We start from the raw sequence: 26,620 nt of genomic DNA on the forward strand, positions 1-26,620 counted from the left end.
GCTGAGGGGCTGACGGGCCCCATACTCACAAAGGGCCAGTGGCTGTGCTCAGTTCAGGCCTGTGCTCTTCACCTTTGAAGCTCCCATGGGTAGACCAGGCCCCAGTCCCTGTATTGCCTCAGCACCCAAGGAAAGGTCTTGTGGCTGGTAATGGGGGACGGTCAGGCCAAGACAGGAGGGGACTTGTTTAGAGAGCGTGGCAGCACAGGGTTCCCAGGAGGGTCTAGAGGAGCAGGCACAGGAGCCCCTGGGGAGGCGGGGTGTGAACAGGCCTCCCTCATGCCATGCTCATCCCTACTGAAGTGCAGGGACCAGAGTGTGCCCCAACTCTGGGCAACAGCTTCACAAGGTGCCAGGGCACCTTGATAGATGACTCAGGACCAATGGGACAGTGCTCTGCCTCCCTTTAACAGACTGGCCACTCACCGCTTCCTTGGTACTGGCTCCTCATAGCTGTTCTGGGGCCTATGAGGCTGGTTCTGAAGCTAGAGCCAAGCCAGGCCTTATCTGACCACCCTGGCCTCAGGACACAGCTTTCCCCCTGTGCTGGGCACCATGTTGAGGGATGGGGTCCCCTAGAACCTAGGGATGAGCTCTGAGGTCACAGACTCTGTGACCCTGAGGACCAGTGTCAGAATGAAGCCCTCACTTCACATGGGGAGTCTAGTGGAAGGATGCCAGGTCCCAGAATGGAAGTGGCAGAGAAGAGTGTCATCAGGGGAGCAAAAGGGACCCATAGAATTCGTGGAGTGTTGGTTTCATAAGCCTCACAACCTCTTCAGGATGACTCTCAAGACATGGTGTGTTCCTTGTGTTTGTTTGACTTCAACAAACGAGACCTACAGGAGTAGAAGTGGGCAGGAAAGTGCTGTGCTCCCCACCAGTCATGGAAGGCATTCTTTCTACTGGGGAGGCACAGAAGCAAGGGTGGGGAGCCAAGGGCCTGGTGTTAGGGGCCCCTGGCTGAGCAGCTTCCCACAGCTCCATAGATGGCAGGGTAGAAACAAATGAATCCCTGGAAGGTTGGCAGGGCAGCCCCAGCAGCAGGTCCCTAGGGCAGTGTTCCCAGCTAGTGGGGGTGGGCTGCTTCCTTAAGGAAACCAAGGGCCCTGCATGGAGGAGGCAGACTCAGTAAAGACAAGGACTCAGGATTGGGGGGGGGTGAAGACAGGGCTAGGTCTCAAGTTGTAAAGGTATCTGGGGATGGAGGAGCAGGCACGCAGAAGAGGGGTGTGCACCCCCCCCCCACACACACACAGTCTCATGAATGCATCCCCAAGGGATCCTTGGGTTTAACTCCACTTGCATACAGGTCCCTACCTAACCCAGCCTAGCTCAGCCTCCTCCACTTAGAGATCTCAAGGGTCCCCACTAGTGAACATGGGGATCAGGGTCTGGAATGGCCAAATGGACAAGCTTTGGCACCAAGAATGAGCCGGGGAGGTGGCCAGGTGATCAAGACTGATGAGTACAGGCAAGTAGTGACAATTATTTGCTCTTGGCACCTCCTGACAGGGGCCAGGCACCTGCACACCCGCTTCCCACCTCTCCTTCCTTTCCCAAGGAAAAGTCTTCCCTCCATGCTGGCCTCAGCCCTAGGGTCTAGCCTAGCCCTGAGGAAGTCTCTCCATGCTTGCTTCTATCAGGGACCCTGCTGGTTCCGGTAGGTTCCAGAAAGCCCTTGGTCACCAGTGCCATGACCATCTGAAAGGCTTGTCCTGCTGTGTGAACAGATTGAGGTTAGTCCAGATGCAAGAGTCCAAGGTGAATCCCCTTGCATGTCCTGCCTGGCAGTGGATGTGAGGTCACCTCCAATTAGAAGCCTTCAGGACAAGGGCAAGGGGAGGAGAGAGAATGACAGCCCAGGGGTCTGAGGTTCCCAGTTAGTTCAGAAAAGTAGGGGAGAGAGGTTGGAGTCAGCCCACATAGGGCTGTAAGAACAGGAGGGGCCATGGCCCAAAGTTGGCCGCGGAGAGGCAGAGCGAGTGACACAGGAACACCGATGCAGCCCAGCTCTGATAAAGGACAGCAGAGGCCCGGGAGGACCAGAGAGCTGCAGAGGTAGCGGGGGAAGGGGGAGGGAAGGCCTGGAGGGATCCCCGGGTGGGGGAGAGGGTGTGGCGCAGGAGGAGGTGGCCAGGAAGGATGGAGACATGAGCGTCACGCTGGGGGGAGGTGGGAGTCCATACGGCGCGACCCAGGCCCATCACGGCCTCATCCTGCCAGGGGCATCCCTAGCCGGCCTCCCGGCCTCGGTTTCCCCGGGCGGCAGGGCGGGGCGGGGCGGAGGCCGCGCGGGTCTCGAAGCCGCCTGCAGGGTGCGCCCGTGAGCGGCGCGGCTGGAACCTGAGCCGGAGCGGCCGCCGAGACAACGGGAGCCCGCGCGCGAGCCGCAGGTCAGCTGGGGCTACCGGGTCCGGGGGGCCCCGGGAGGGCCGCCAGCGTTGAGGCCATCGGAGGCTGCCGGGCCGGGAGGGCTGGGCGACTCGGGTCCCGCCCCTCGGGTCGCTCCCTCCAACTCTTTCTTCCCGCCGCCCCGTAAGCGAGTTCACCGGCGCCTGGGTCCGAACCCTGCCCCGCGGCGACCAGAGGAACGGCCTGCGCCGGGGCTGCCCAGGCACAGTCACGTCGGAAGCCCGGTCGGGTTCGGTGCCGGGCCCTCTGGGTCACCCCAAGCCGACCGGAAGGTGCGCAGGAGCAGGCGGGGAGGAGAAGGGACGCGGGAGATGGGTGGCCAAGCGGCAGGGCGCGTAGCGGTCGTCTAGACCCGCCGGCAATGGGCGGGGAATGGCCGTCCGTCTGTCAGCGCCACGCGCCGGCCCAGCGCGCTCACCTGAGCCTTTCGGGGATTTGGCTCAGGGCTCGGCTGGGTGCGTCGATCCCCAGGGACAGGAGAGGACTTCCACAGGTGGAGGGACCGGGGCGGGCACCCGTGGTCCCGGGTAAGGGCACGGCGTGAGCGGAGGCTCGGCATCCCTTGAACGCCTGGGGCGCGGCAAGAAAGGAGAGTTTGGAACGCGGGGCGCAGAGCGCACACATCCCGTAGGTAGTGGTGGCGGCAACCCGACTTAGAGGACCCGGGAGAGGTCCGAGGACTGGATGCGCGCCTCGGGTTGGTCCTGGCCGCCTGCCGGGAGCCGAGGTAGGAATGGCGGGAATGGTGGCGACTCTCGAGGGATTTGGTGCAGGCTGTCAGAGGCCCCAGTGGCCATAATCCCTGCGTCCCGGACATTTAGGTTTTAATTTTCCTCGGCTGCACCATGGGAGGAACGGGGAGACCAAGTAGTGCTCTGGAGCCACAGAAGCTGGAGGTCAGGTGTCCCCAGGACTGGGCAGTGCAGGTGTTGTCCTAACCCTCGGGGAAGAGGCATGACCCCCTTTGTCCGCTCTCCTTCCCTACCCAGACCTTGCACCGTCTCCCCGAGTCGGCTGCCCTCCGGCCTGGAGCTCAGGCCTGCCCTGATGCTGGCCACCCTGCACTCTGCTGACCAGCTCCCCCTGGACTGCGTGTCATACCTCCATGCCGAGCTGGGGCTGCTTCTGGCCTCCAGGCCCTGCTGACCAGAGTGGAGAGCTCTTTGGAGCACCACAGTCTGGGGGAGGATGTGGTGGGGTTGGGGCTGCCTCATTAGCCCCTGAGGCTTTGAGTGGGGCTGTGAATGCCCCCCAATTCTGAGTCCCAGCAGATCTGTGGCATGGTTTCCTCACACTTGTCCCCTGGCTATAGTGTCCACCCTCCATAGCTCAGACCTTGCTTAGTTCTAGTGTCCCTTGGCAAACCTCAGCCAGTGCGTGTCCCCTCAATAGTGACCAGGTCTGGCCTTGACTGGCTCCTTGTTCATGGCCTGGAGGAAGCCAAGGGTAGCCCACATGTCTGGCAGAAGTCAGATTAGGGGCCAAGACTGAAGGAAATGGCCAGTCTCACACCTGGGTTCTGATCTTGTCTCTTTGACTCACTAACAGGTAGTCTTGGGCAGGTCACTATGTGGGAATCCATTTTTCTCATATGCAAAGCGAGGATGGCATTCTTAGTAATACCTAATGCACATTAGGGCTGTAGTGGAGAAGAAATGAGATGGTATTGGCTGGAGGGGTTGAGGACAGGTCCAGAGTGTCTGTGTTCAAGTTGGGGAACCCTGTGGGCTGAGGGAGCTGTGGACAAGCATTGGCTTGGGAGCAGGTATGAGGCTTCAAGTTGTTGGGTTCTGCAAAATCGGGGCTTATGGGTGGGAGCACAATCCCAGATGGCTCTTGGCAGTGACCTAAAATCCCACAGTGGGTCCTGCTACCCTCTAACCTGCCTGATCCTGTTACCTCACCCTGGAGGAGATAGAATCATCATCATTGGGAGATGTGTCTTATTTGGTAAAACAGGGATAGTGCGTGTGTTAGGGCAAGTATAGCCAAACAGATGGGTGTTAGGGCAAGTATAGCCAAACAGATGGGTGTAGATGGGAAGGGTTTTGGTGTGCATGGTCAGGTGCTGAGGAAAGGAGATTGCTTAAGTCAGGTACTGAGTTGGTAAAGGGGAGGGGAGGAGTCCTAGCCCCAGGGGAAGTGACCTGGGCTCTGTGACACACTGGGGACCACAGAAGGGTGAAGAGCGGCCTGAAGGATGTAATCCAAGAAGGGAATGGAAGTTGGAGGGAGCAGATGGGAAGCAGTGGAACTCAGAGGAGCCCCCCATGAGACTGGGTTCTCATGGTTCCCCTGGATCCTGGTGTGGGAAGAAGCAGCTTGGTGGCAGAGGGGGAAGCCCTAGCCCCTGCAGCCTGGAAGCCATGAGAACCTGCCAGACTCAGGAAGGTTCAGATGGAAGGGAAGAATAGCTGCCCCTTACCCCAGCCTGGGAAAGGGGCTGAACATCAAGGAAGGCAGGGCTTGCTGAAGCTTTACAGGGCTGCCTCAGGCCCTCTCTGACGTGGTGCTGAGCCATGCAGTCTGTTTTCTTTGGTACAATCTTCCCCACCTCTCTCCCTTCGCTTCCAAAGACCCTTTCTTTGAGAAGCCCTCTTTGCTCACTGTGAGCCTATACCCCTTCCTACAGGACAGGTCTGTTTTGGAAGTTGCTGGGTAGGGGCTGACATTACTTACCCTTCTGTGGCTCCCACCTGTGCAGCTGCTGTCTGAAGGGGTGAGGCCAAGGAGAGGCGAGCTATGGTGCTTGGGTGACTCTCGCAGTGCCTAGGCTGGAGGTCTCTGCCCACAGAACCCAAGGCTGATAGCTGTCTGCCCACTTGTTGCAGGGAGCTTCACCTCTGGCCTCACAGTGACCTCTGCAAGCTGTGAGCCAGGCTGGAAGAGGCGCTGGACAGGCAGAGGAGCAACACAGGGTTCAGCCCTTTCCCTTCAGCCTCCCAGGTGTCCACAGGGCATCATCACACCCAGGCCCTCAAGACCCCAGCCATGGGTCCACATCCCTCCATCCTTAGTGTGTTCAGCACTGCTCTTTTAATAGGCTAGCCTCCTGCCAGGGCCCCACCCTGGACCCCCTTGGGTCTATGTGCTTAGAATCCCCCCTTGTCCCTTCTTCAGTATCCGTCATTTGCCGTTTGTGGGTGGCACAGGTGCTAAGTCGTTCATGTGATGCCTGCACACACGTGGGGAGCCGCGGCACAGACGGGAAGCCTGTGTGATGGAGTTGGATCTTACCTTGGCTGCTTCCACCAGAGGCTGGGCTCCCAGCATCTCTGGGAGACCTGACCCCTTGGAGGGGGTCTGTCTGGAGAAGCAGCCTGTGATGGGTGAGTGGCCACTTCAAGTGAGGAGGACTAAGAACCTGCAGCTTGTCTAACATCTAGCCTGGACACTTGGTAATAATGGTGGGGGCCATTCTGAGCCCACAGTGGGGAGGAGGGAGCTGTGGCAGGCCTGGTGGCCCTGGGGGTGAGGCTGAGGCAGCCCTAGGGCTGGCCCCTGGCTGGTGGTGTGGAGGCTGCTCAGAGAGGCAGCCGTGCCCTGGCCTCCACCTGCAAGGGGCTGTTTCTGTTTCCTGTCCACATCCTGTCACTAGGAGTGAGCAGTGGCACAGACTTGGGTGGTGGGGGAGGGGGCAACTGGGTGCCTACTAGAGAACCTGGCACCCAGCCTGCATCAGACATTGGAAGAAAGGCACTGTGTACCTCTGGAGAGAGAAAAGGACAGCCTAGACTTGGTGGTTGCTTAGCTCTAGGTAGCTATGGACGGCTGGTTGTCATGTTGGCTGATGCATCTGGGAGGAGCTCTTGGGTCCCGGGACCCTTGTGTTCTGCAATGCTTGTGTCTAATCATGATAGTTGTTTGGATACAGGGGCACCAGCCCATCCAGCTGTTATTCTTTGTCTAGTGCCCCTCCATGTGGCCACTACTGAGTTCCCCAAACAGATATTGATGCTTTTCAGTCTCCCTCTCTTGTCGCTCTAGACTGTCTCTTGTGAAGTTTCTGTGAGAATTCCTCAATGCTGTCTTTGGACTCCCAACTGTGTCTTCAGCTGGGCCTGACTCCCATCACATCTGGTGTTTAATCCCTCTGCTTTTCATGTCCAGGGTTTTGTATTATTTCTCGTTCATACTTGCCTGTTCTTGTTTCTGCCAATAGGTTCGTAAGTTCTCACTCTTGTTTATGGATGTTATTCCTTTGTTTCTTTGAGGATCTTAAATGTCTTTAAAAAATCATTATGACATTACCTTATTGCCTTCCTCTCTTCTGCAGTGAACTACCCTGTGGTTTTGATGCTCTTTCTTACCTTAGTCTTAATTTCCTTTTATGTTTTGAAATTGGGGTTTGCAGGTCATCCATAGTGGGAGCTGAGTCTTGGGAACAGGAAATGGACTGTGGGTACCTGAATCTCTAGTGCAGTAGCTCTCACTCAGGACTTTCTCTTGATTCAAGGCTCCTGCTGCAAACTCAGGGCCTGAGGGACCAGGTGCAGCAGCAAGGGGCACAGAGCTGCCTGTGGCGCACTGGTTGGGCTGCTTTGAGGCACCATGGAGTAGGTAACTGGTGAACATTGGCTACAAGTAAGAGGCAGGATTCGAAAACTGGGATTCTGGAATCCAGGGGGAAGCCCAGCATGGCTTCAATGGGCAGAGTCTCTACAAATTGCTCTGCTCCTTGCCCTTGGCCACACCTAGGAGCAGGTGTACAGGGCCTGCCTGGAAGCCAGTGGGCACCTCTGTCCAGCAGGATCTGGGAGGTTACAGCCACCATCTGGGCATGTGTACAGAGACTTGCTAGTCTAATGTACGAGGAGCCAGAAGTGGGCCAGATATATAGGTTTGGATTAAATAGAGTTTTAATTAAAGTGGCCAGGAAGGGGGGAGGGGAGGCAGGAAGAGGTGTAGTTTTGGATCTGACTGCTGGGAATTATATGGGGTTGTTCTTTCAAGGCTTTATCGTGCACGTTCTGCAGCATGTGTCTGTGTCTGCAGTTTACATGGGACAGTATCTGCCCTCTGACCTGTCCCCAACAAGGGGCAATCACAAGGAAATAGGACATTATTAATATTTAATTTCCCCTCTTTGCTAGCAACAGATGACTCAAGGATTAATTAGATAGAGCCAACATAGAGGGATAGGAAATTGCCAGATCCTGGCCCAGCCCCAGCCCCTACCCCCTAGGTCCCTGGCCTTCCTGTGGCTCTGGGAGGCTTCAGAAAGGAGGGAAGTGAGAGGGATCTGTAGTCTTCCTGCTGTGTACCATGGCATTCTCCCCCAGTCCCATGCCTCTCCTTAATATTCCTGGTAAGGCTGAATGGTCACTTTGCTATTTCGGCCTTTGCTTCCTCCACTGTAATATGGGGTTCACGAGGCCAGCAAGAACACTGCTGCCAGTCATCTTCTGAGCTCCCAAGCAGACTGCATAAGCTCTTTAAGAGGGTCCAGTGCAGTATTCTGGCATCTAGGCAGGTGGCTTCCTTAGAGAGCAAAGGGCTTAGTGGTTCAGTGGTAACTGGCACCTGACAGCTAGCTATGTGTATTGCTTCCCAGTTCTGGTCAGTGACACATTATAATTTGAAGCTGGCATAGCAGGAGCATTTGTATCACAGAAAAAGGCTAGAAATTAGGGGCCCCTGGTCCTGGCCTGCTTTGTCAGCCTACAGTTGAGCAGCCTCAGCCTTTGCCTGGGAGTCCTCCTCCCTCCGACTCAACTTGGGTCAGAGCTGGGAAAGGCATAGCCCAGAGTAGCTTGTCAGGTGCCCAGGTGGCCTGTATGACCAGGGGAGTTTCACCCGATGTGCTGGCAGCAACTGAGACATCCTGCAGGACTGTTAGAGGAAGGGGCAGAGGGGCATAGGCCCCCTGGCAGGTAACAGTGAGTCTTTCATCCCATGCAAGGCTGGTTGGACAGGAGGAGCAAGTGCTTCAGTAAGAATGGAGAGCAGGAATGTGACCTCAGCAACAGTCAGGGAGGGTTTGGATTATGTAGTATTGATTAATTTGGAGACCCAACACAGAAGGTGGTGGGGAGACCCTGAGAACCGGGGCTACCCAGGCAGGTACAGGGCTACCAAGAGAGCCTCAGCAAACAGAGTCCTGGGTCGGGCCCCTTCAAGCTGAATGTCCTGGGTGCTGTGGAGCCAGTGCAGTTCCCAGGACTGGTGTTGGCAGTGTGACTGTCAGCAGGGCAATGGGACTGGCGAGCTCTGTCCTGTGTTGGCAGAAATGCGGTTTGTTCCACCTCAGCTTGGTGGGGCCCTTGAATCCAAAAGATGGCCAGGAAGCACACCAGCCTTCTAGCCTGGGCTGGTCAGACTGGCAGAGGGCTGTGCTGTCCTTTAATGTAGATTAAAGAGAGGGCCTACGGGAGGCTCAGTGGCAGTCCTCTTCCCCTAGGAAGCACTGGTCTTGAGGCAAGAACCCCAGATGGCATGGCTCCTCGATGATTCCCTGATTGGACAGTGGTTTGCTACTGCTGATGGCATTGGGCCTGGGAGGCCACACTGTAGAGGCAGGACCAGGACCAACCTCAACTCTACCAGTGCCTGTTGGCCTGGGCGTACTGGGGTTGGTGAGTCTCTGGTGAATGCTGCTTTGGGCTGCAAGCCAAGAGCATATATGGTCAGTGATGGCACCTGGAGACGGTCTGGCCTATCTGCCAGGGACATGCTTTGCAGGCAGCTAGTTGGCAAGAATCCTGTCCAAAGCCGGGCTCAGTAGAACTTGGCCTTTCCTACCTGTTGCAGGCCGCTGACTCTGTTTCTGCAAGGGCTTTGAGTTCTTTCTCTTCCTGCCCCTGGCCCTTGTGTCAGGCAGTTCAATCTGAGCCTCCTATAGTGGAGCAAAAGGGTCTGTTAGGTACAGGGGCCACCCCATACACACTATGTGGCTGAAGCCTGTCCCTACTCCAGCTCCAGCCTGAGGCAGTACCTCAGTTACAAGAAAACTTAAGGTTCACTTATTTCAGCCTTGTGGCCGGTTTGGAGTGGGCTAGGAAGTAGCCTCGCCCTTTAAACAGGGCTAAAGAGTGGCCTCCTCACAGGGTTTTCAGCCTGTTCAATTCCTCATATCCTGGAGGGAAGATGTGGCTACATCTATTTTGTGGCAGTCTCCAGCATCTTGTCCCCAGGCAGCAGTGGCTGCTGCTTTTGCACCCCTGGGGCTCCACGAAGAGTAGATTTGGAGGCCTGTATGCGTTCAGGGAGAGGCACTTTAATGGGAGAGCCCTACTTGGACTGAGAGTTTCAAAAGCACAGGGAGGAACAGCTAGAGCTTGGGTTGGGATCAGGCTTGTTGGGGAGATAAAGATTTACACTTCCTGGGGGTGTCAGTTACTCCTATATTTTAAATCTCTTGTCTTCTTCCTTCTTATGAACTCATAGGTGAGAGCTGAAATGGCCCTTAGAGGTCATCTGGGGTCCAACTGCCTCACTGTATGAATGAGGCTCAAAAAGGATAAACATCAAAGTCCTGCTTTTCTGACTTAAGTCAGTTATCCCATACATCTGTCAGAGAAGCAGGTGGGGGAAGAGGGTGTGGGAGGAGAGAGGGGAGGAGGCTCCATCAGAAAAGAGAAGCATCCACAGCACCTGCCCTGCCAGATGTGCAACCCTCTGGCTGGCAGGGGCATCAGGAGGCAGCAAGTTCTTGTTCGTGCCCGCTGTGCTGTCTGTGAGGGTAAGAGGGCTTACCTGCTGGCAGTAGAAGAAAGACCCAGACAGCTTCCCAGATTCCTCTAGAACGGAGCTCTAAGGGTCTCTGGCCTGTCCCTAGTGAAGCACTGGTGTTTCTTAGTTGGCATTGTAGTTCCCTAGAGAGCTTTCCGGGGATGGAGCAGGCCCAGGTGGGCTGAGAGGCTGGCCCAGTTAGAGGTGGGTGGGATTGGGAGAGCCCTAGTGGGGAAGGGTCCTTTCTGGGAGAGAGGGAGAGAAGGAGGGAGGCTGGTAGTGAATACAGGGACCCATGGGACTCGTGAGGCTGCTACAGAAGATTTGAGAAGCTGAGTTTGGGGAGCCAACACAGGGACTTAACTTTGACAGATTCTTGGCACCCCTAGGAAAAAAACAGAGACAAGCTGATTTCTGGCCAGGCTGGGAAGGCCATGACCTCAGCACCAGGAGTGGGGGAAATACAGGCGCCTTGGATAGTAAGGGGCGGGGTGGGGGTGCTATGTTTCAGTTGGAGTCCTGACAGGCGTGTGGCCTTGGCTTTGCCTGTAATCTCTCCTGAGTTTGTCCTACACAGCCTGGGAGGGGTTTGGGTGAGGGTCTTGACAGGAATTCCATGGGCCCCAAGGGAAGCAGCTTTGCTCAGTGAGCTCTCTGGGTCCATTGTACTCTTTGGCAATTGGGACCAGAATTCCAATTCTGCCTCCTGCGTGTGGCCGCAGCAGTCCAGGCAGGGCATAGGGGTCTTCCTCAGGCTGACACCCGGCCTGCCAGTGGGGCAGAATCCGAAACAGTGGAGTCTTCAGGGCCAGGGTGGTTCAGCTACTTACCCAGGTTCTCCCTTTACAGATGCCTCCAGAATCCTGAAGTCAAACTGAGCCATGATACCACGGCTGAAGCCCCTGGAGAGGGCCTGATTTCAGACTTGGAGTTGCCTATGAGAAAGTCTTCGGAGAGACTCCTGCAGGAACGCTGTTGGCTCCTGTGAGAAAAGGGCTCTGGGGCCTGAGTTGGCAGACAGCTGGGCTGCAGCTATGGACCGTGAGCTGGCCCAGGCCTGCGTCCTTGCTGAACCTGCCCGTCTGTGGCCGCTCCCACCATGGGCTCCTTGGTGTATATCACAGTGGAGCTGGCCATTGCCGTGCTGGCCATCTTGGGCAATGTGCTTGTGTGCTGGGCTGTGTGGATCAACAGCAACCTACAGAATGTCACCAACTACTTTGTGGTGTCGCTGGCGGCAGCTGACATTGCGGTGGGTGTACTCGCCATCCCGTTTGCCATCACCATCAGCACTGGGTTCTGCGCTGCCTGCCATGGCTGCCTTTTCTTTGCCTGCTTCGTCCTGGTCCTCACCCAGAGCTCCATCTTCAGCCTCTTGGCCATCGCCATTGACCGCTACATTGCCATTCGCATCCCTCTCCGGTGAGTCAGGGGCTTATATCTGTGCCTACGGTCTGTCTGGTCTGTGGTGTTAGTGTGCGGTCCTAAGGGCAGGGCCCTGGGGCTCAGTTTGGGGCTGCCCAGGACTGGCAGATAGACAGTCATTGTGCCCATCTGATTGATCCCATAGTACCGAGCAGTCTGGCCCTTCCTGGGCTCCCCTAGGCCACATAGTTAAGGATGTGACATTCAGCCATGTTTGGCTACTGGCAGAGACCTTTGGTCTGCACCCGGGCACTATACACAGGTATGCCTGGGCCACTATTCATACAGCAGAGCAAAACTCCCTACATGATGCTAAGATGGGTAGGAAGCCATGGGAAACCACAGAACCTCAGCTAGGAACCCGCCTGCTGCCTGCCTTTCCCCAGTTCCTCTGGGCGGCCTTGCAGTATGCATGTTAAGAGAATAACCCAGAGAGGGGAAGTGACTTGGCTGAATGCCACTGTGAGTCACTTGGACTAATATGCAAATTATGTTGCTCCTTAGGTCACCAAGGACTCAGCCTGTCTTCAGGGGCTGGCTGTGGGAGGGGATTTTTATGGTGAATCCTTTGTGAAGTAATTTCATTTAAGTATTGTGTAAATTTAGACTTTTCCCAGCAGCTGAGTTTACTTGGTGTGGCCTCCACCTACCCAGGTCATAGTTGAGCTAGAAAGTATGTCCATCCCCTGGGGAACGTGGAGGCCCTCCTATTCCACCTCCTTGCCTCTCATCACAGAGCTGGGTCCCACACCCAGGGTGACTGCAGGCCCTAAGAGAGGTCTCCATGATTTAGAATCAGAATGCATTGTCCCCATAGTGGATTCTTCTAAACAAGTGGAGTCTCCTCCTATGGAGGAAGCATCAGCAGCCCCACTATGGTCTGAGGGCACCCAGCAAGGTTCAGTGAGCAAATGGAAATTCAGAATGTCAAACCCAGTGGGGCCCTTAGAGGTCACTTCCTTCCTCTCATCTTCTGGATGGAAAAATGAGGCTCTGAGAAAGAAGCCAACTCTCTCAGGGCCACACAGGAGTTGGTAGCAAAACTGGACTAAGTCTGGGAAGAAATATGGCTTGCCACTACTATCACATCAGTCTTTGGGGAGTGGTCATGGGTGGCCCAGCCTCTCAGAAGCTGGATCCTGTAGCCATTGCCATCCCCTGAGCCCTAACAAGGAGGTAGGCACCCATGACAGGGTGCTTAAAAGGAGTATACCCTGAGTTCAAACCCCAGTACTGCAAACAAACAAACAAACAAATAAATAAATAAAATGGAGCCTGGGTCTCAGGCCTTTTACTTTACTCTGGGTGCTTTATGGTGGCATACTACTGTAATTCAGCATTTAGGATGTTGAGGTAGGAAGATCGTGAGTTTGAGGTCTGGGTTATATATCTAGTTCAAGAGCAGCCTGAACTATATGGTGAACTCTTAGGTGGGCCCTTCTGCTGACTCAGAGGTGGTCTGACTCTTGGCATAATCTGTGGGAATCCTAGGCTCCTAGTGCTTCCATCCCTTGCTCTAGGGAATGCAGCAGAGTATAGGCTCATTAGTGACAGCTCAGAACATGAATCCCAAGAGGAGAAAACAGAAGACTAGAGTCCACCTCAGGGAGCCAGGCTGAGTCCACACAGTGGTGGAGCACCAAGGGGAAGCACTGGCCTAGCTCTCACTTTCTTCTCTGAGACAAAGGGGAACAACATTCTAGTGAATGATCAGGATGGCTCAGCTATGTGACTATGGAAAGTCAACTGCCCTACTCCAAACCCATTTTTTTCATCTGCAACAAGGGGACAACTCTGTCTCTCTGAGTTCATAAAGGTGAAGGCCCAGTGAGTGAATGGATGAGAGTGGCAAGGCTGGACAGAGTGGGCAGAATTCAGCTCTTTCTTGAGCTGCTAGAAGTTTGGAGTCATGGGCCTATCCCACTCTGGTCTGCATCCCTGACCCCAGGACCTCCCACCTGGACTTTGGGCTATTTAAGCTGTGCTCAGTGAGGCTTTGGAAGGCTCCGACTGGAAGGAGCCAGTGGGGATGACGATGGCAATGATGCTTATCCTGACCTGTGAGTAGAGAGTATTATAGTTGCCAGAGGATGTTAGCGCAGCGTCTTCTTTGATCCTCTTGGCCCAGCATTTCAGTCAGAGCGGATGTTATGATCCTCATGGCCATGGGGAGACCAGAGCCAGGAAAGGACGTATGCGCGTCTCCTGACATGGATGGAGTTAGAACCCTTCACACTGTTCCTGGCACTTGGGTCCCTTCATTTTCTTATTCCTTGAAGCCCCTGGCTGCTGGGCCCATGGAGGTATCTATGTAAAGGCTCCTTAGAGAGCGAGTCAGCCATAAAGCAGGCCATGAGAACTAGGAGGTACAGCCTGGCTCAGACTCCCACTTCCTCCTCTGTTCCTTCCTTCACAGCTGGGAATACAGCTTCCTTTATGTCATTTCCTGCTCCACTGGCAAGGTCCATAGGGCTACTCTCATTTCTTTCTTTCTTTTTTTTTTTTTGGACTGGGGTTTGAACTCAGGGCTTCATGCTTACAAAGCAGGTACTCTACCATTTGAGCCACATACCTCCAGTCCATTTTGGTCTGGTTGTTTTGGAGATGGGGTCTTCAGAGCTATTTGCCTGGGCTGGCCTCAAACCACAATCTTCCCGGTCTCAGACTCCCAAGTAGCTAGGTGTGAACCGCTGGCATCTACCTTATAGGGCTACTCTTAAGTCTAGTCTCTGACGGATGCTTAGTCCCAGGTCTGCACCACATGCCAATAATTTTTTTTTTTAAGGAACTCAGTTTCAGAATAATCTATCTCGTCTCTCTCCAAAGTGCAGGGACCTTGTTGTACTAGGACAGGGCTTAACTGGTGAGAAGGAATCCTGGCTGGAGGCAGAGATGCAGCTTTCAGTGTCCCCAGAGGATGAAAAGCCTGAGGGAGGGATGAGGCTTCCTTTCCCAGGGGACCTTTACACCACCATCTGCTGTATCTCACATTAGCCTCTGGTGGGTGTTCTCACTCCTGAGTAATAGGCCAAAGCACAGAGCAGCTGGTGCTAAGGCCTGAAGTCCTTTATAATGAATCACCTGACTTCCAAAGTGGCAGGAGGGCTGGGCACCAGTGGCTCACACCTGTAATCCTAGCTACTCAGGAGGCAGAGATCAGGAGGATAGAGGTTCAAAGCCAGCCTGGGCAAATAGTTCACAAGACCTTCTCTCAAAAAACCTGTCATAAAAATAGGGCTGGTGGAGTGGCTCAAGGTGAAGGCCCTGAGTTCAAGCCCCACTACCGCAGGAAAAAAAAAAAAAGGTGGCAGGAGGGCTGGGGATCTCTCAGTGGTAAACCACTTTTCCAGCAAGCAATCTGTAACCCTTGGGTTTGATCCCCCAGCATCACAAAAAAAAACAAAAATAAAGTATATGATACTTTCCTCTTCAGCCAGAGTCTCCTGTTGTGCTGGAGTTCAGTGGCAGAGTGACTGCCCTAGCACGTGTGAGGTCCTGTGTTCAATCCTCACCACTGCAAAGCAAACAAACAAACAACCAAACAAATGGAAAGGGCTAGGATTGGAAGGGAGGGCTTCCTGGAGTTTGTGTCACATGATGACACTTGTAGGGTGTGTCAGCAGGAGGGCAAAAGCCTGGGCAGAGGCCTGAGGAAGGAATGAGTATGTGAGCATTGGGATAAGGAGAGGTGGCCTGACTGCTGAGTGACAAGAGATGAGTGGGCAGGGAGTTTTGAAGCTGACTTACACCTGTCCCTGCCTGGAGAAGGAGTTTGGGTTTCCTCTGTGAGTCAGAGAGAGGCTCTTTAATTCTTGGATCACTGGTCCCTTAGGATAACTTAGGAAAGTTCTGCCTTTCAGTGTGGTACAAATGCACATGGAACCCCACCTGGAATTGTGGGATATATTCTTGAACAGTGGGGTGATTACCCCTAATGTGTGTAATCAGGGTCCTCAGGGGTGGGCAGCCTGTGTCCTACTGGAAGATACAGGGATACAGATGGCATCTGAAAATGGGGCTGGCAGCAGCTCTGGCACCCATATCCTATGACACTTCTGAGCTCCCTGGAATGCTCAATGTCATGTTAGATAGCCTTGGTATCTCTTCTAGCTGGACAGTCTACATGTGGGGTCCAGAAGAGAAGGATGTGATCGTGTTAGTCATAGATGCAGCCCAGGAGAAGCTGCTGGACCAAGCATGGTTTGTCCATGGTTCCATATGGCCTCTGATGCTGCCCCAGGCTCCCAGATACCTGAGTTCAGGAGTGAGCCTAAAGAGCTTTCTTTTGATTAACAAAATCTATTTATCTATTTGTGTGTGTGTGTGTGTGTGTGTGTGTGTGTGTGTGTTGCTGGGGATTAAACTCAGGCCCTTGCACATGCAAGGCAAGCATGCTGTATCACTGAGCTACATCTCAAGCCCTACTTAGTGTTTTGTTTTGTTTTTTTATAAATAAGCTCAAACATTAAAAAGGAGCAAAAGGTGTACAGTGAAAAGTTGTTCCTATGCCCTGGACCTCCCCCTATACCCAGTTCTTTGCCTGTGTAGGCAAGTGATGCTCATGTTTTTGTCTCTGTCCCCACAGGGCCTTTCTTTTCAGAATGCAGTGGAAAACTTACCATCATGGATTTCCTGTAAAGTAGATAAATGGACAAACCAGGGACATCAATGATATGTTCTCAGAAGCTTTCAGGCCTGGCCCTGGTGTCCTCACGAACTTGTTAATTCAATTAATACTTATCAAGCTCCTCCTCTCCTCCAGAAGCTCCTATATAACTGTCTGGAAATAGGCAAGAAGGTCCGTGCTGGAGAACAATTTGAAAACGACTGAAGCAGGTCGCCTTACACTGTGCCTATAACCACTTCCTTATGCTTGTTGGCCTCAAATGGCAAGAAGCTCACCACTGCCCAAAGCAGCCCATTTCTCCTGTGAACAGCTCAGTCAAAAAGTTCTCACCTACACTGAGCTACAGTCTGCTTCCCTACAGTTCCACTCACTGATTCAGCATCTGTCCTTATAGGACAGATGGATCCTGACAGATCCAGGATTCTAAGTTCCATTATACACATGAGGAAGCTGAGGCCTAGAGAGGGGATATGACATGATGTTTCTTATTTGCAGGAATGAGCCAGGACTGGAACCCAGGGAGGGCTATGCTTTTCTCAGGAAAGATGTCAATATTAATAAAGCTTTCCCCTTCGATGAGAATTATGTAATGTGCCTGGCATCAGAGTAAATACTGTGTAAGGGTTAGATGGAGGGTTGGGGGAGCCTATGACTTTGTGTTTGAGTCTGCAGAACAGGAGACAGGGTAGTGCTGGCTCTCTGTTGCTTGGCAAAAATGAGCAAATTCATGGCCCTCCTCCTGCAAGAGGCCCTTTTTCAGGTGACCAAGTACCTCCCGTGTGGGCTATGGAATTCCTGAGAATAAGCCTGCCTAATTACTGTTTGGATTCTGAATTAACAGGGCCGGAGTTGTAGCTCAGTGATAGAGCACTTGCCTGCTATTTGCAAGACCCTGGGTTCAATCCCCAGCATCTCTAACAAACAAAAAAAGAATTGGCATAAGAAATTCAGAACTGACAAATTTTCCTGGACCTGAGTCACCTCTGAATGTTCACAAGCAAATCTATTCCTCAATTTGGGTTTGCCCACTTGTAAAGTAAAGAGGTGGATCAGATAAGAGATTAGAAGCCACTACCTTTTTCATTTTGTTTCTTCTTAATTTGAATTAACTGACAACACTTAAAACTTGGAAAATTTTACCAAGAAAATCAGCTCTCCAGCCAACCTTCAGATACGGTAACACCGAGACACACATTTCCCTTTTTTTGGTTCTTTTTTTTTTTTTTTTTTTTGTGGTACTGAGGATGGAACCCAGGGCCTCATGCATGCTAGGCAGGTGTTCTACTACTGGGCACATATTTTGCATGGTAGCAAAGACATGGTAAATGCATGCTAGCCTGCTTCACATTTGTTGCCTGTAGGTACCTGTGTTTGCCATCCATGGGCAATATCCTTTCTATGGCTGCTTTCAGCTCTGGAATCAGTGGGGTGCACTTTTCCTTGGCAACTCCTGTATATCTCATTCTGAGCTGGCAATGCAGATGGATGAGGGAAAGTACTAACCCCAGGGGTCTCCCAACCTTGGGCCCAGATAAGAAACTTCTCTGACAAGACAACTAGCTTGAACTTGAAGGATGAGTAGAGCTTCCACCAAGAAGTGGGGTGGGTAGTCTCGTTTTCCCACAATCAAAACTATTAAACAGAAGGTTATCCCTTACAGGTCACCAAGGCTCTCAATCTGAGAGACTTTATTTTTGGGTCTGCCCTCTTACAAAATGTATGCCTCTCTTGAGGCTGCTTCCCGGCCTATAAAACCAGGCCACTCCTGGTGTCTGGGACTGGGAATTAACAGCTTAGATTTTCATCTGACTTTTTAGGAATACTGAGTGACTTCAGGCAGTTTATTATTCTCTGGACTTCAGTACCTCATCCAAGTTTTTTTTCCCTCTCCTCTCCTCACCTCACCTCTCCTCTCTTCTCCCCTCCCCTCCCTTCCCCTTCTCCCCTTCTCTCTCTCTCTCTCCTCTTTTTTTTTTCTTTTTTTTTTTTTTTTTGCAGTATTGGAGCTTGAACCTCAGGGCCTACACCACTCCACCAGCCCTTTTTTTGTGAAGGGTTTTTTCAAGATAGGATCTCATGAACGATTTGCCTGGGCAAGCTTCAAACCATGATCCTCCTGATCTCTGCCTCCTGAGCAGCTCGGATTACAGGCGTGAGCCACTGGTGCCCGGCTCCAAGTATATTTTCTTAACTACTAAGATTGCCAGATGACATTATCAAGACATAACTATCTCATTTCCCTACTACTAAGGGCTGTGGGTGGACTTGGGCAGATAGTATCTCATTCGACCTGGAACCTCCACTCTTCCTTTACCCCCTTGGGCAGCCTCTCCTTTGGGTCTCCAGATACCCAAGACAAATAGGGAAGAAAGAGCATGGAGCACAAGAGGCTCAGATCATCTTCAGGTCTGATCTGGCTGGTCCCACTCCCAGCCAATAAGCCCATCTTCCAGTCTGAGTTTCTCGACTCTTGGTCCTGCTTTGTCCTGATTTCTCAGGCCTCTGACATTGGTCTCCTCTCCCTAGGTACAACGGCTTGGTGACAGGTATGAGGGCCAAGGGCATCATTGCGATCTGCTGGGTGCTGTCATTTGCCATCGGCCTGACGCCCATGCTGGGCTGGAACAACTGCAGCCAGATGAAAGAGGGCAGGAACCACTCGCAGGCCTGCGGAGAGAGCCAGGTTACCTGTCTCTTTGAGGATGTGGTACCCATGAACTACATGGTATACTATAATTTCTTTGCTTTTGTGCTAGTGCCCCTGCTGCTCATGCTGGGCATCTACTTGAGGATTTTTCTGGCAGCCCGGCGACAACTGAAGCAGATGGAAAGCCAGCCCCTGCCAGGGGAGCGGACCCGGTCCACACTGCAGAAGGAGGTCCATGCTGCCAAGTCATTGGCCATTATTGTGGGACTCTTTGCCCTCTGCTGGCTGCCCCTGCACATCATCAACTGCTTCACCTTCTTCTGCCCAACGTGCAGCCACGCCCCTCTCTGGCTCATGTACCTGGCTATTGTCCTCTCCCACAGCAATTCCGTTGTCAATCCCTTCATCTATGCCTACCGGATCCGCGAGTTCCGCCACACTTTCCGCAAGATCATTCGCAGCCATGTCCTGAGGAGGCAGGAACCCTTCAAGGCAGGGGGCACCAGTTCCCGGGCTTTGGCAGCTCACAGCACCGAGGGAGAGCAGGTCAGCCTCCGCCTCAATGGCCATCCACCCAGGGTGTGGGCCAACGGCAGTGGCCCCCATCCAGAACGGCCCAATGGCTATGCCCTGGGGCTGGTGAGCAGAGGGAGTATCCAAGGACCGCATCAGGCTGTGGCCCTCTCAGACGTGGAGCTCCTTAGCCATGAACACAAGGGAGCTTGCCCAGAGTGCCCCGGCCTAGAGGAACCCCTGGCCCACGGCAGAGCAGGAGTGTCCTGATGGTCCACGGAATTTGCACCTTCCTGTGGGAAGGAAATCTTTCTCTTTCTGGTTGGCTGGACCAGTCACATTGGGAGAAGAGAGGAACGAATGTGCGAGAAGACCCATTAGGCATCTGCCTCCCACTTTGAACTGAAAGGAGGAAGCCCCTAGCTGGAGCAGCATGAGGCCCAGCAAGAAGGGCCTGAGGTCTGAGGAAGTAGCTGTTTCATGCTGTGAGGTCCTATACTAGGCTAGGACCACAGCACCAGCAGTATCTTCACTGGGCAGGGCCCAGTCCCCCACTCCAGAAGCATCTAGAAGCTCCTTGTCTCTGCAGAGCAATTGTGGCTTAGCAGACTGGGGGAGTGGCTGCAAAAAGCCTCCGTCAACACATGCCAACTTCCCAGACTTTCTGGGGCTCAAGGAGCTGCTGGCCTAGAGGGTGGCACTTGATTATTTTTGCCAGGAGAAGATGTTAAGTGTGAGGAAATCCTTTCTATTTTATTATCTTCCTCTCCCTGGCTGCAGGGACTGTTGCCAGTCCTGCTGCTAACCTTGTACCAGGAATCTGCCCAGGGAGTCTCAGGCAACCCTCTCCTGCTGCCCAAAGCTGCCATACACTTACTCCCAGGGCCATCTCTTGGGGCAACAAAACTGGGCTGGAGGACAGGGAGTTGTAATAGAAACAGTGCCAGGGCATGGGCTCAGGCCCCAGATCCCAGGGAAGAGGCTGGGGCTGGCAGGCCATGGGCCTGAGCCTGGGTAGCTCAGAACTGCCCAATTAGAGGTCCTAACTGCCTTTCCACTAAAGGGAATGTTTTTTGTTTTGTTTTGTTTTTTTGAGACAAAATAAAAATGAGCCACATGTGTTTTAAGCTTGTGCAATGAGGATGGTGTCTGAGTTCTTTTCCCTATTCCATAAGCCAGGCCTGGTGCACACAGATGGTGTGTGTGTTGATTAAGTGTGAGAGAGCATGTGCGTATATGTAGACAGACAGATGGAGACACATTGCCTGCCCTGAGGGCCTCCCCAAGCTCCTGTCCTCCCAGGGGACAGGCTGCCTGGTAGCACCAGAATCCAAATGTCCATGTGTGTGGGGAGGGGGAAGGCAAACTGGCATTCCTGTAAGAGGCCCCCTCATCCCTTATAGGCACCACAGGAAAAGGGGGTTCTTTGCCCAGTTGCTCCCTACCTGGGAGCACTGACCTCTCTGCCCTAGGTATTCATGGTAGAAGAACCTGGCTCCTCCCTCTCTCCTTACTTTTCTGACATCCTAAAAGGAAGATCTATCTGTAGTTTGTCTTCTCAGAGCTCTGTCTACTATCCCTAACCCTGCTCCATCCCTCAACTGAGAGGCCACGGATTGTAATCTGGGCTAGAGCTAAACCACCCTCTCCTAAATCACCCCTCCCTCCCGTTCCTCCTAACACAAAAAAGGAATGCTGTGTCTTGCTCTAACCATGGCTCTGGGGCCTCTGCCTGAGGAGGCAGTGTCAGCCTCCTGTTGGTGAAATAGGCCTGGGGTTGGCAGGGAGCTGTGATTGGTTCCTGTAGGGCTGTGAAGCCCAGTTCAGTCTCACTCAATTTCCGAAAGGATTGTTAAAACTTTACAGGTAACATTCACATAGCCCTGGGGACCTCATTTTACGGATGATGAATAAGCTCATAGACAAGTACTTGCCCCAGGTCACACAGCTTGTGAGTGGCAGAAGTGAACTTAAAACCAAATGTGTTCGGCTGCAAAATCCATGTTCTTTCTTTTCATTAATTGATAATGAACTATTTCAACCAAACCAAAAGTATGAAATAATATGTGCCCACTTTCTACTTAAGAAACAGTACAACTCCAGTTGACGCATCTGACCTCTCCTGATGTCAATGCTCTTCTGCTTGTATTTGGAGGCAACTGCTTTCCTGAATGCCCTTTCATTCCATTACACATCTTTTTTTTTTTTTTTTAAAACCTTGCAATTCTGGGACTAGAACTTAGGGCCTTGCACATGCTAGGCGAGCACACCATTGCATATCTTTATACTTTTCCTACCCAGATGCATATGTAAGTTGTTTTTAGATATCTTTCACCATTCTATCAATTATAGTTCCTTTTGGCTGGCTGCACAGCAAACCAACTGGGAAGTTTTGAGCATTCTAAAGCCTGAGCTTCTTGCTAGAGATCCTGGATTAATTGCAACAGTCATTCCCCAAGGAGTCTTAAGACATTTAGGGCTAAGAAGCACTGATATAAATGTAGAATGCACCCCTGTCCATACTGGCTCCCTCCCTCTTACACACCTTGGGGCTGTGCTAACTGTGGGCCGAGGGCAGGACAGTGACCTGGGTTGTGTCTGAGGAGGCTATGAGCCAGGATGCTGTTGGCCTCATGTCCAATTAGTAGAGGAAGACCAGAAAGAAAACTGCAAAGGCAGGGAAGACCGAAGCTTGGGTGCTCCAGCCTTTTCTGCAGTGTCTTGGGAACTGATCTTTGAGTGCTGGGCTACAGGGATGCAGATTTCAGGGTTGGGGAGGACAGGGCCAGGAGTTTAGAAAGAGCTTGTGAGTACAACTGTGTCCCAACTCCTCTTGGCTAGCTCTGGCCCAGCTCTGGAGCCCTTCTTCTGGCCTCCAGGGCCCAGTGTCCTAATCTCCACCCCATCTATATAGGCTTCCACTGAGTGTGAGCACCATATGCATAGACACCATCACATGCATGTGTCATTCCTCTGAGCGTGAGAACACAGGAGGGGGGACACGTGAACATCATGGGCAGGAGGAAGTGCCCACAGAAGCAGCACAGGGGAAGCAGGAAGACTAATGAAGGGCATGAACAACCATCTAGCCCCACAGGGTACAGAGGCATATGCTGCCCTGAACCAAGTTGCAGGGGCCCTACAGCTCTGTCCAAGGGTCCCTCTGCCCTTTCCCTGATCTTCCCAATGGCCTGGGGTTGGACAGACCTGTTGGGAGCACACAGGACCTATCACAGACCTATGTCCTTTGGGCCCCAGCCCCTCTCTAGGGCAGGTATGGCCAGGGACACAGGGAAGCCTGAGAATAGTGGCCTGGATCAGGCTGGATCTTGGTGTGTCTGTGGTCTCTCTAAGAGACAGGCCCTCCAGAGGATTTCTCTTCTGCTCCTTTACAAACAACCCTTCTTAAGCTTCACCTTTGTAGTGCTCCTCATTTGCATCAGGACCCTTCCTTTTCTCTAGGAGGCATCACATAGAGGGAAGCTTGGGGAGCTGGGTTAAGCCACAGTTCTGTGGCTATGAGGCAGCAAACCATAGCAGGTCAGGGATGAGAGGCTGCTGCTAGGGGGAGTGAGAAGAAATGAGCTGTTGATGCCTCTTGGATTGGTACACTAGAATTGGGAAGAAGGCCTTCTTTTTAATTGTGGTGGAAACTAAGGAAGTCAGAGGATCTTGGAAGCCAATGGGAGGACTGGGATGGTTCTGTGCATCCCGCCCAGCTCCTAGGGCTATGGGAAAGGAGGGTCAGGTTGGCACTCAGGCAGAGACTGCTTCCTATCCTGCTGTCCCCCTTAGTTTCCAGGCCCAACCTCTTACTATCTATGGCTTATAGCATGGTGGGACCCTCTCAGAGTTCTCAGCAGGACAAGTGTTGCCAACCTTTGCTGGTGGGAAGTTACCTTAGTTAGGACAGAGCACAGGAGACTCAGAGATGTCAATAGGCAGTGGCTCCCTCCCAGGACCTGAGCTGCTTCATAAGAATACAATGTTATTGCTTCTTCCTGCTGCCTACACCTGTCCCTCCTCTATCCCCAGGCATCCCTTCCTGCAGCTGTCATTCATCATGAGAGGTAACTTCACTTTAAGGACTGCTCATCAGGCTGCAGACCCTCAGGAAGGGGGCGGAAGAATGTCAGATGGCTCGCATAGCCTGGAAGGAGGGGAAGGACACAGGGAACAGAGTCTATGTGTGGGAAGTGTCTTTTTAGACCCTCTGGCTCTTTTTTTTTTTTTTTTTTTTTCCAGAGGAGAAAGTACAGCTCACCCTGCTCCTCTCTCCCACCATCAGGCCTGGAGAGGTCCTGAGTATAGGGAGAGACCAGATAGGGGAGCAAGCTTAAGGCTTGGGCCTAGGTAGGAAACAGGAACATTAACACAGTGTCCTCAGAGAGGGATTTTTTTCCTACTACCAGTGGGAAAAGACTGCACAGAACCATTCACACTTCTTTACCTTGTCCAAGCAAGGAAATGTGGTTTTTGGTGGGGGAGGGAGTGGATTCTGCCAAATCAGCATCTGGACTGGCACCTAATGAAGAGCTAGGCCCCAGAGAGGGCTGCTTAGGGCCTGAGCCCCTGTGCCCTGACTCTCTGTCCCTCTCCTACCACTTAAAGAGCAGCTGAGGTACACACTGAACCTGGAGATGGGGACATGCAGAGGGAGCCAATAACTGACTCAAGAGAATAATCTAGATGTGGTTTGGTGAAGGCCAGGAGGGGGACACAACTTGGGAATTTCAAAGGAGAAAAAGGTCACATCCACTGGGTACTCAGGGTGGGCTTCCCAGAGGGGGCCACATCAAGTTGGCCTTTCCAAGGCTGCTGGTGGTCAGCCTCAGGGCTCTGGCTCTTTAAGGTGTTGGTAAGGAAATAAGAATAAGAGGGATCTGAATAAATCTGGGTCTGATTTACAACTGCCTACACAGAATTATGCCATCCACTTGGAGGCAATTTTTAAGTTAAAATGTTGTCAGAGGGTTGTCACAGTTTTGATCTTTCTTCTCTGTTCTTTTTCAACCCACCCACATTTTCCAGATTGGTTGAAAGGGAAGAAAGGGGGATAGTGCCTTGGTTTAGATTCAGGGATTTTTAGAATTAAAGGTAGATGAAACTTTCAGAAACTGGGTTTTCTCTTAGCAAACTTTAATCTCAGAACCGAATGTCACAGCTTTTCTATCACTACCAGAACTATTAGGAGTGCTGAAGAGAGCAGGCGGGGATCCTGCAGTTATCCCCAGGCTATCTCCTGGGGTTTCAGCGTCTCCTTTCTTCTGCCTAGTTCTCAAATGCCAAATAATCCCACCACTTGCTCCTATTTGGACCTTCTAGACACCAGAATTATCAACTAAATACATCTCTTTATAACATAACTGGCCTTAGTTATTTTGATATAGCAGCACAAAATGTGAACAGAGAAGATCACTGGCCTGGTCTATAAGGGGCTTAGTTTCCTGGTGGGCACTTGAGGACCCTCCCAAGCACTTGGAAGGCACAAAGCCAGTAAGGACGGCTCACCCGTGGGGCAGAATTGTAAGTCTTGGGTTCCTGGAAGCCCAGAGCAGGCATGGGAAGTGACAAAATGGTTCTTTTATTTTTTATTTTTAAGTCACCATCTTAATCCAGTTTCAGACTATATGTGGGAAGTGGTCGATTGGTGTGATTACAAAGAAGGCCTGAGTCTCTTATCAACGGAAACTATTCCAAGGCCTGAAATTCATCCTGGGTGACATCAGTGTTAATCTAGGTGAAATGCATTTGCTGTCTGGTGGGAGCAGCACTGGGCAGAGAAACCTGAGGAGTGAAACATAGGGTAGAGAAGGTCACACATGAAACACAGCCTTAAGCAGACTTTGCTAATTTTACAAAATGCTGTTTCCCAGTGAATGACCAGAGGGTTCTCACTGCCTCCTCTGTCCTACCCCATACTTCCTGCTGCTATTCCTCACTTCCCTAATCCCACTGATGGACTACCCTTTCCTTATCCCAAATCCTATCTATTGAATTCTCTTAATTCTTCTTTCCAAACACCTTTGAAACCTGTTCCATCCTCTCTAACCCTTGGTAAACCCCAGACCCATGTCATGGTCTAGCTGAGGCCTCATCATTTTTATCCATATAGATAAAATACAAATCAACCTCTCTGTGCTCATCTTTTACCGCCATCTATTCAGCCCAACCAGCCAGATGAATCTTCTCAAAGCAGAGCTTCAATTTTCATTCCTCTCTTACTCCAGAACATGGAGTGAACTTGAATGTATTTCAGATCAGATCTGAAGTTCTTGGCTTGGGCATTTTTTATGGTTTGAATATGAAATGGTCTGTAGTTGGGGGTGTGATTTTGGGAGGTGCTGGAAAATTTAGTAGGAGGTGGGGCCTAGTTGGAGGAAGCAGGCCATTTTGGGCATGCCTTGGAAGGATAGATCTAGTTTTCAATCTATCTTTCTCTCTGCTTCCTGTCTCCCATGAGGTGAAGACCTTCTCTGTCATATACTTCCACCACCACGATGTTCTGCCCAACCACAAGTGGACTGAACTGTCTGAAACCATGACCCCAAGTAAATTTTTCTGTCAAATATTTGGTCACAGTGATGAGAAGAACTAATATAGCATTCAACTTTGTCTTTCAACCTTGTCTCTGACCACCCACTTCTCCCCTATCCCACCCCTGGCTGAATCAAACTGAAACGTCTACCATCCTTTTAATCTACTGCCTGCCTTTCCTTTTAGGCAGACCTCTTTGCCTGGGATGCTGTCTCACTGATTCAGTCCACCTTTAAACACTACGCATGCTTCAGAGACTACCTGAAGAGCCATCTCCTCCACGAAGATGGAGTTGTCCTCAGAACCCTCTGCTAAAAGCCTTTGTCCCCCTCTAAGCTCCTTTAGCAGACATACCTGCCCCACTGATGAGAAGCTTGTAACTGGTTTGTTTCTGATAACATCTCTTCAGCTAAATTATGACATTTCTCTAGAACATACTGGTTTTCACCAGTGTGTGTTGTAGTTCCCTACCTAGACCATACATTCTAATCTCAACCCCAGAGTCCCAGAGAGTGGGATGGGTATAGTATTTCCTCTAGCCCAGGCTAACTCTAGTGAGATTTGATAAGGCATGCTGACTGGATGTGGTGAGAAAGAGCAGGACCACGAAGTTGAGAAACCTGCGTTTTAGTTTTCTGTGATCATTAACTGGTCATGTGACTTTGGGTATGGTAAGAAAACTTTCCCTCCCTGTAACATAAGGAAGCAGATAGATGGAAGTGTATGTCCCTTCTAGCTGTACTATTTTCTGAGTCTCTATGACTGGGGACTGACCCAGCTTTAGG

General features: G+C 52.1%; 1 protein-coding gene and 1 long non-coding RNA gene across 4 annotated transcripts in view; one reads left to right on the forward strand and one right to left on the reverse strand.

Moving 5' to 3' along the window:
- The first annotated feature begins 2,246 nt into the window (after positions 1–2,246).
- On the forward strand, positions 2,247–20,435 carry Adora2a (adenosine A2a receptor). Of its 2 annotated transcripts, XM_020169906.2 has the most exons (3): positions 2,247–2,396; positions 10,936–11,508; positions 18,665–20,435. In XM_020169906.2, exons 2-3 carry the CDS (start codon positions 11,186–11,188, stop codon positions 19,566–19,568), a joined length of 1,227 nt encoding a protein of 408 aa, XP_020025495.1. In that variant the 5' UTR covers positions 2,247–2,396; positions 10,936–11,185; the 3' UTR covers positions 19,569–20,435. The 2 variants fall into 2 exon arrangements, with proteins under 2 accessions (XP_020025495.1, XP_073917187.1); XM_074061086.1 differs by lacking the exons at positions 2,247–2,396; positions 10,936–11,508 and adding an exon at positions 16,165–16,309.
- The window catches only part of LOC141418873 (uncharacterized), a 58,505-nt gene continuing 52,304 nt past the window's right edge, over positions 20,420–26,620 (reverse strand). For both annotated transcript variants that reach the window (XR_012443535.1, XR_012443534.1), the window contains exon 3: positions 20,420–25,085. This is a non-coding gene — a long non-coding RNA (uncharacterized lncRNA). The remainder of the gene's footprint in view (positions 25,086–26,620) is intronic.

Source organism: Castor canadensis, chromosome 18 (genome assembly GCF_047511655.1).
Source record: "Castor canadensis chromosome 18, mCasCan1.hap1v2, whole genome shotgun sequence".
Taxonomy (NCBI): domain Eukaryota; kingdom Metazoa; phylum Chordata; class Mammalia; order Rodentia; family Castoridae; genus Castor; species Castor canadensis.